Raw genomic sequence first — 9168 nt, 5'->3', positions numbered from 1 at the left:
TGTTATCTTTAATATTCATTACTATTACAGTTTTGAACATGATTGTTAACTGATAAGGGTTGAAGCAGATGTTTTTTTAAAAATCATATATTAGTACATCTGTCGACCAATTGAGAAATCCCAATACAGATAAATGAGCTTCCTAACAATAGTATCCCCCATGTTTCCAAAGCATTTAGTCTTTCTTTAAAAGAACATATTTTCAAAGATGATACTATGTATATGGATAGCATTACATTTATTGTAGTCATTTTTTTATCATGTCAGGCATTAAAATTCTTTTCTTTCTTGTACATACAGAGACATGTGTTTTATTTATTTTATTTGTAAAAATGAAAAATACTGAATTAGAGGCTTACAATGTTTTTAAAATGTGAAAGGGACTTTAAAAGAGACTTCATCCTTAGGCTGAATGGAAAGTTAGAGAGATCAAACTTCACTCTGTATGGTAACTGGAGCTTTGTCACAGTAGATATAAGAGCTCAGTTGTTCAAGGGATGCTGTGTTGTTGCTATGATCTGGAACATGTGATCAGGCTTTATTCAGCAAACTGTTCACATTCCTTTGAATTGCTGCATTACAGAAAGGAGCTGCTGATTGCGCTCCTGAATGCTTTGTTGTTCATCTCTCAACCTTTCCTGATCATGTAGAATCTCTTCCTGTGAAAAAATAATAAAAAAGTTAAATATACTTCATAAGCCTCAAGAATGAACTATAAAACAAATAAAACTGGTATCTTCTTCAGACCAATCCCATAAGCTCCTAGAATTTGAATGTGTATTTGTTTCTATTTATGCCTCTTTCTTTGAAATGGACAGGAGATTAATTCAATCCATCTATCTATCTATGTCTCTTTGATGAGGAAACTACAGTTTTAAACATTTCTATCTCATCATCAAGGGGAAAACCGTTCTTAGTAATGTCTTGTTACTGAGCGTTACCTCTAGTTATGGAAATGAAGGACAAAATGTGTAAGCATATCAGTAGAGCTCTGCTGGATCAGGTTAAAGAACTGTTATTCCAGCATTATTGTTTACCAACGGGAAGCCCACAAGGCATCCTCGCATTAGTGTCCCCCCCTCTCAAATAGTATTCAGAAGCATACTGCCTTGGATACTGAAGATAACATATGGTGGACTGGTAGCCACTGATAGACCTAGCTTGTGTATGTCTCATTTCCCTTTAATTCAAATCAGTGGCTATCACAAAATCATCATCTCAATTCTACAGCTCAGTTTTGGATTTGTGAACAACCTCCTTTTATCTGTCCTGAATCCCTCACCATTCAGCTTTTTTGGATGAGCCTACGTTCCAGCACTGAGTGATGTATGTTCTGAAGTGGAGAGCCAGTGTGGTAAAGCAGTTTGAATGGTGGAGTAGGACTCTGGGAAACTAGTATTTGACTCCTAACCCAACACTGGAACCCACTGGCTGACCTTGGGCAAGGCAGACTCTCTCAGACCCAGTAGAAGGTAATGGTAAACCTCCTCAGGGGAAAAAAAAACCCAATGATAGGTTTGCCTTAAATCAGTGTCAACCTGGAGGCATGTAACAATAACAATATGGTCTAAAGGAGGTTGTATCTGCTTCTCTGCTTCATCCTTTTCAAAATGTTGGTGCCTGACCGTCATTTTATATCTGAGTTAAAATTTGGCAGCTCAGAGTAATGGATTTTCATGAAACACTTGTTTCAATGTTCTGTCAGAGGGACTAATTATACAGGGCAATGTGGACTGGGTACAAAGACATACAGAATCCCTGGCATACTGCTAAGGTAAACTTTGTTTGCTCTTTCCAGTGAAGTATGGATTATATAATCATAGAATCATAGAGCTGAAAGACACCACAAGGGCCAGCCAATCCAGCCCCCTGATGAGCAGGAATACATAAGCAAAGCACTCCTGGTGAATGGTCACCCAGTGTCTGTTTAAAAACCTCCAAAGGAGATTCCACCACACGCGGAGGAAGCATAATTTACTGTCAAATGATTCTGACTGTCAGGAAGTTCTTCCTAATGTTTAGGTGAAGTCTCTTTTCCTGTAGTTTGAATCCATTGCTCCTTGCTCTATTCTAGCAGCAAAAAACAAGTTTGCTCCATCTTCAATATGACATCCTTTCAAATATTTAAACATGTTATCTCTTAACCTTCACTTCTCTAGGCCAAACATACCCACATTTCTAAGCTACTGCTCATAGGCTTCAAGAGTTTTTTCTATTTTGGTCACCCTCCTCTGGACATGTTCCAGCTTGACAATATCCTTCTTGAACTACAGTGCCCAGAACTGGACACAGTATTCCAGGTGAGGCCTGACCAAAGCAGAATAGTCCAAAAGGAAAAGGTACCCTGACTCTTATGCATTTACTCAGAAATAAAGCCTAGCATCTTAAGGAAGATTTACAAGCAAGACAGCATACAGTTGCCTTTAGTATTTCAATTGTTATTATGTGTCTTCAAGTTATAATCCAAGAACCAGTTACCACTCTGAGACCCTGATATCAATTTAATATCTTGTAATTTAATATTAAAAAGGGAAATTTTAGGCTAGTGGCTTGAGCAGCACAGGAAACCAGCTATACTGGGTCAAACTGGATAGTCCAGACTGGGAGAAGTCTAAGGCACTCAGCCTTGATGTGCTCATTGAAGATCAGAATCAGCATAATCCCTAGACTATGGAGAAGGTGATAGTGAGTTCGACTCAGAGATTGTTTGCAGATCCCAGACAAAGAGAGTTTCGGAATGAATCCCTTTTCGTCTGGTAACATTTACACCAATTGCTTGGCCGTTACTGTGTATCACACTATTCTTCTCTCGGAGAAAACCATTTAGCAATGAAATAATCCATTAATGCCAAGAATACTGTCCTAGGATGTGATTTTGAGTACAGTGCGCCAGTGTTATATGTGGCTTTGAGCTTACGTGGAAAGCTGTGTAGAGCCGCGCAAGAGCATGCAGGGCGCAATGGGTGGTGCATCCCATTAGAATGAATGGGGTGCACGCCTCTGGTGCTTGAATGGGGCTCGAGCATACGTGGGATTTGGCTTACGTGAGGGTCTGGAACGGATCTTCCCCGTAAGCCAAGGGCGCACTGTATAAATATAGACATTTTAGCACTAGCCATTTGGTCTAGTCTGAAGCAGAACAAAATCTCTGTTTGACTTCTACTACATTCCCCAATAAGCCAGCCCACCCCACATGTCACAGTGGCTACTGAGACATCTCCATTCCGGACACCCCTTGATTGGAGCTACACTTCAGGATTGGTAGAGTATTACCATTAGCAAGGCCTCCACTTTTCACCTTTTCCCACCTTTGCTTCGTTAGTTCTTGTGTATATGCATGAGAGACAGTATGTGTACGAGTGTGTCGAGTTTTTTTACTAATAAACTACAAAACCCATTTGGAATTGCCTCTGGAGTATTCTGTGCAATTTGGAACAAATATACAAAAAGATCCAAGGCTGAATGTTGCCCCAGCCAAAGTGTACTTTTATCTGAGCTATTAAAATTCCCCTAAAATGTATTAATTTGTTGGTGCCCTCCCAGGACCCTCAGGTTTTTGGATAACAAAAATCAACTCTAACTTATGGCAATCCTATCAAGATTTGGATAGAGGGGTTTTGCCATTACCACCTTCTGAAACTGAGATTTGCCATGGCCATCTAGTGGGTTTTCATGCTAAGTGGAATTCAAACCCTGCTCTTCCTGAGTCCTAGTCCAACACCCAGACCATTACATCACACTGGCTTTCAATATTTCAGGTAAAAATGATGTTTTGAAAGATTTATAATAACAAGGAAAAAGCCATTTCCCCAACTATAACATTTTGTTTTACACTTTGTTTAAATCAAACAACAGAAATTAATTGCAATGCAATTAGCACATAATATACACATATCAACTTGCCCCAACCACAGTTTCATCTGAATTAATTAAACAATAAAGAGTTTTCGTTTTGTTTTGTTTTTAAGTTTTTGTAATTGAATTCCTACAAATTGCTTAAGAATTTAAGAAATTCTAAAACTGAAATACTTAAAAATGGATTTAGAGAAAAACATATTATTATTATTATTGCTTTCACGTTACCAGTTTCTAGCATGAGGTCCTTCACATTAAAAAACACACAAACACTCCAAGAAGCTGCAGGGTACACCAAATTACATTCTCTAAAAACAATTTTAATACAGTGAGTCAGAACTGGATGAATCATCACTGCATTACTGTCTGGATCACTTCACACAGTGCAAGGGCAAAGGAAAACAGGATCCATATATTAAACTGTGCTGCTGTGCTTTTTGAAGTAAAAGTTTGCTTTTTCTTGGCATTTTAATCTTTGGGATCTGCTCCTGATGGATGCAGAGAGCAGGGGGAATCCCTTTTGGTAAATTTTCCTAATTACACAATGAGTAAGATAAGAACACAGTGGTATAAAACCTCTATAGAAAATCTCTGTTGCTGACCTCAAATTTCAGTGGCTAAGCCTAGAACTTCACCACCACGAGGGTGCATCCAAACATCAGAGAAGTAATTAATGCACCTTGTAAAGCTATTTAATGAATTGCTCTTTACCAGCACCTAGCTGGAAACTCTCAAGAATCATTCCACTTCCTAAAACATCAGCAGATAATCCTATGGTAAAGGATTTTAGGCCCATTTCACTTATTAATCAAGATGCCACGTTTCTTTCATCTATTCTAGTTAACAGGAGTAACACCTTTATAAGCGACTATATTCAAGATAGTCAAGTTGGTTTTATGCCAAGCCGAAGATTAGCTGATGCAATTAGGAGGACGCTGAACATCATACATGATGCTAATCACTCACACTCCCAACTCTCATTGTTATCTTTGGATGCCCTCAAGGCATTTGATAGATTAGAATGGCCTTATCTTTTGGGGTTTTTGGAAGGTATGAATTTTGGTTCACAGCTCTAGTCAGAAGCCTTTACATAGGGTCAACAGCAACAGTTTATATAAATGGGCAAGAATCTCCAAGGATAGATCTCTGCAGAGGCACCAAACAAGGGTGCCCTCTGTCACCAGTGTTATTTGCCTTAGCAGCAGAGCCCCTTGCTGACTCTATTAGGAATAATCATAAAATTCATGGTTGGCTCCATGGCATGCAGGAGCATAAGTTAAACCTTTATGCAGATGATGTATTTCTTCAAGACATGGACACCTCATTCCCCACACTAAAACATGTTCTCCACTGCTTTGATGTAAAAGCAGGCATCAGAGTCAACTTACAAAAATCCAAACTACTTTGTCTTAATACGCCTTTAGATAAGCAATTGAAATGGCAACATTTGACTAGCCTCCATCTTTGTCCATCGGGTTTCACTTACTTGGGTTTCACTTACTTAGGTATATTAATTACAGAAGATCCAATCCAGCTGCTCCCACAGAATTATAAACCTCTCACAGATTGGATGAAATCTAGATTGAAACTCTGGAAATCATACAAACTCTCGCTGTTGGGTAGGATAACTTTATTAAAAATGAAACTTCTATCCAAACGTTCGTTTTTGTTCCAAACTATTCCTCTGTCCATTCCCAGTTCTTATTTTATTTCATGGCGAAAACAAGTAGACAACTTTACATTTGCAGGTAAACGAATTCACTTTCCTAAAAATTGACGATATATGAAATCTAAGTTTGGAGGTCTTGCCATACCCAACCTGGAATACTACTTTGCAGCATTTCAATTAATCCAAGCTACCCAGCTCAGTAAGAGATCTACCTCTACACTTTGGGTAGAATTAAAATTAACCATAGAAAAACCTCAGTCTGTCAGCCCTTTTTTTCCTAACATCTCAGCTAGAACTCTGGACAGCATAGAAAACCCTTTTCTTTGAACATCACTTTCTGTTTGGAAGAAATGGTGCCATCTTATGGCTTCCAGCCCTCTCCCAATTAGACCATTCCTACTACATCCTTCTTTTCTTAGCCCAGGTAAGTTCACACAATTTAAAGGATGGGAAGATAAGGCCATCTATATCATACAAGACTTATTTCAGAATTCTAGACCTAAAACTACAGAAAGCATTTTAAATGTGTTGTCGCCCCTTAGACCCTCTTGGCTCCAAATTTAACAAATTACCTCATTTGTGTCCCAACTAGTACGGTCAGGAGAAACTCCTAGATCATTGACCATACTTGAACAAATGTGTACAGTCCCAGATCCACCACTGAAGGGAGGGTCAGCTGCACTGTATAACTGGATGGTTGAAAACTCCTATGGGAGGGGTACATTTTATAAAACAGGGTGGGAGTTGGATATACAGTTGGTTATTTCAGATGCAGAATGGCATCATATATGGTCATGTCCTCCTTATAAGTCTAAGTCATCTGCCCTATGGGAAAACACATTGAAAGTAGTATACAGATGGTACCTGACCCCTGTCCAGCTAGCATGAATGACAAGGAAGACATCTCCTTTGTGCTGGAGGGATTGTGGGGCAAGAGGTACTTAACTACACATGTGGTTGGAGTGCCCAAATGTTCAACAATTCTGGATACAGACTGTTCAATTGATGTCAGACATTACTAAGGAAAAGGTTCAACCCGCCCCAGAGTTGCTTCTCCTGTAGGGTTGCCATTCATCAGGACCTCCAAACCGGGACAAATGTAGGACAAAATGTTCAAATGTAGGACACATTTTTTTTGTGTCCTACATTTGAATAGGAGCCTCCGAGGCTTTCCCTCTGGGCCTGGGCCCCACCCTCGTCGGGGGCGGAGCCCAAGCGGAGAGGGACTACTCCCTTTCAGGGAGGCTTTCCCTATGGGCCTGGGCCACGCCCTCGGCAGGGGCGGAGCCCAAGCGGAGAAGGCCTCCTCCCTTTCAGGAAGGCTTTCCCTGTGGGCCTGGGCCCCGCCCTTGGCAGGGGCGGAGCCCAGGCGGAGAGGGACTCATCCCCTTCAGGGAGGCTTTCCCTCTGGGCCTGGGCCCCGCCCTCGGCGGGGGCGGAGCCCAAGCGGAGAGGGACTCCTCCCCTTCAGGGAGGCTTTCCCTTTGGGCCTGGGCCCCGCCCTTGGCGGGGGCGGAACTCAGGCAGAGAGGGACTCCTCCCCTTCAGGGAGGCTTTCCCTGCAGGCCTGGGCCCTGCCCTCGGCGGGGGCGGAGCCCAAGCGGAGAGGGCCTCCTCCCTTTCAGGGAGGCTTTCCCTCTGGGCCTGGGCCCCGCCCTTGGTGGGGGCGGAGCCCAGGCGGAGAGGGACTCCTCCCCTTCAGGGAGGCTTTCCCTGCAAGCCTGGGCCCAAGCGGCAAGGGAAAGCCTCCCTCAGCTTGCTATATCTCGCCCGGGAGCAGGGGCAATCCCGGTGGCGGGGCCAAACCGGGCCGTGACCGTGCGGCCCCGCCCCAAACCGGGAAAGTCCCGCCCCCAGGCGGGATATGGCAAGCCTATTCTCCTGTCACTATTTCAATTTGTTAATAAATTTCTCCATCATAAAGAAATTACATCTTTTTCACTTGCTATAGCTAGATTAACTCCAGGATGTACTAGGGCTGATAGAATTAGCATGTAGTTTGCAGCATTGAAGTTATTTCCCCAACAGTGTTGCAAAACAGTTCTGTGAGAAACTGCATATTACTTCAGTAAAATATGCTGTGTATACAATTGAAAGCAGGCCTTAGGTCATGGCATAAGGAAACACTCAGGCTTTTTCTAGTCACTGCCTCCCCCCTTCATTTTGTAAATATTTACCCTTAGTTTATAGAGCTCTTTCCTTTCCTTGTCATTTTCTTCAGCTCTAGCTTTGAGCCATGCTTCGTTCTGGACCTTGTGTTTTTCTAGCATCTCTTGGAGGTCCTGGTTTAGAGAAAATCCATCTGTGTGAGAAGCAATTTGTCAAGTACATGATTCAAAATAGAAACCAAAACTGAAATCAATGAAATGTTCAGGATAGCTGAAGAGCTCTGCTTCAGCATATTCCAGTACCCTTACAACTGCAGTAAGAGCTGTGGAAGAAGATAACAGCAATACATTGTGCCAGGTGAGAAGAAAAAGAAAATATTTACCTTCTGTTGATTTTTAAAGTGTATGTCATATTGCTCTTTTTCCTGTTTGAAAGCTACTGTTGCCTGAACCAATTCAGCTTTTGCCCTGAGAATGAACCGTGCAAGGGAAAGAAAAAAGGATTTTAAAAACAGCAAAAATACAGATTAAAGTCCATCCTTCCCAAGCTGCTGGTCATGGGTAGGGTTGCCATAGTGCCGGACCTCCAAACCGGGAAAATTTTGTCCTACATTTTCCCTCGCGATTGCGGCGGGGAGCGGAAGCCAAGCGGCGAGGGGAAGCCTCCACTTACAGAGGCTTTCCCTCCCCGCCTGGGCCCCGGGCCTCGCCGCGATCGGAGGCCAGGATCGGGGCCTCGTCTTGTTCCTGGCCCCCGCAGAGACCAGGAAGGAGGCGAGGAGAGCGCCAGCCATCGCCGGGGCCTCGCCTCGTTCCTGGCCCCCGCGGAGACCAGGAAGGAGGCGAGGAGAGCGCCGGCCATCGCCGGGGCCTCGCCTCGTTCCTGGCCCCCGCGGAGACCAGGAAGGAGGCGAGGAGAGCGCCGGCCATCGCCGGGGCCTCGCCTCGTTCCTGGCCCCCGCGGAGACCAGGAAGGAGGCGAGGAGAGCGCCGGCCATCGCCGGGGCCTCGCCTCCTTCTTGGCCCCCGCAGGGACCAGGAAGGAGGCGAGCAGGCCGCCGGCGATGGCCAGGGCTTCGCCTCCTTCTTGGCCCCCGCGGAGACCAGGAAGGAGGCGAGCAGGCCACCGGCGATCACCGGGGCCTCACCACCTTCTTGGCCCCCGCAGGGACCAGGAAGGAGGCGAGCAGGCCGCCAGCGATCACCGGGGCTTCGCCTCCTTCCTGGCCCCCGCGGAGACCAGGAAGGAGGCGAGCAGGCCACCGGCGATCACCGGGGCCTCGCCGCCTTCTTGGCCCCCGCAGGGACCAGGAAGGAGGCGAGCAGGCCGCAGGCGATGGCCGGGGCTTCGCCTCCTTCCTGGCCCCCGCAAGGACCTAGGAAGGAGGCGAGCAGGCCGCCGGCCATCGCCGGGGCCTCGCCTCGTTCCTGGCCCCCGCAGAGACCAGGAAGGAGGCGAGGAGGCTGCAGGGAGGCGGGGAGGTTGGCGCGGCTGCGCCCAAGAGGCGCCGCCTCCCTGCAGCCTCCTCTGCCCCA

The 9168-nt window shown here is 45.0% G+C and overlaps 1 protein-coding gene across 3 annotated transcripts in view; it reads right to left on the bottom strand.

The window, feature by feature from the left end:
• Nucleotides 1-260: 260 nt before the first annotated feature.
• The window catches only part of LOC149323691 (kelch domain-containing protein 3-like), an 81932-nt gene continuing 73024 nt past the window's right edge, over nt 261-9168 (bottom strand). For 2 of the 3 annotated variants that reach the window (XM_089512067.1, XM_089512058.1), the window contains exons 17-19: nt 8016-8100; nt 7702-7806; nt 261-659 (exon numbers count right to left, since the gene is read on the bottom strand). In XM_089512067.1, coding sequence (XP_089368193.1) covers nt 555-659; nt 7702-7806; nt 8016-8100 — 295 coding nt within the window. In that variant the 3' untranslated portion in view covers nt 261-554. Of the gene's footprint in view, nt 660-7701; nt 7827-8015; nt 8101-9168 lie in introns of those variants that run through there. The other variant, XM_089512076.1, reaches the window with a different exon arrangement.

Source organism: Sceloporus occidentalis, unplaced genomic scaffold (genome assembly GCF_023333645.1).
Source record: "Sceloporus occidentalis isolate IW3139 unplaced genomic scaffold, rSceOcc1.0.p SCAF_1, whole genome shotgun sequence".
NCBI lineage: Eukaryota > Metazoa > Chordata > Lepidosauria > Squamata > Phrynosomatidae > Sceloporus > Sceloporus occidentalis.
This window is presented reverse-complemented; position numbering and strand designations above follow the sequence as displayed.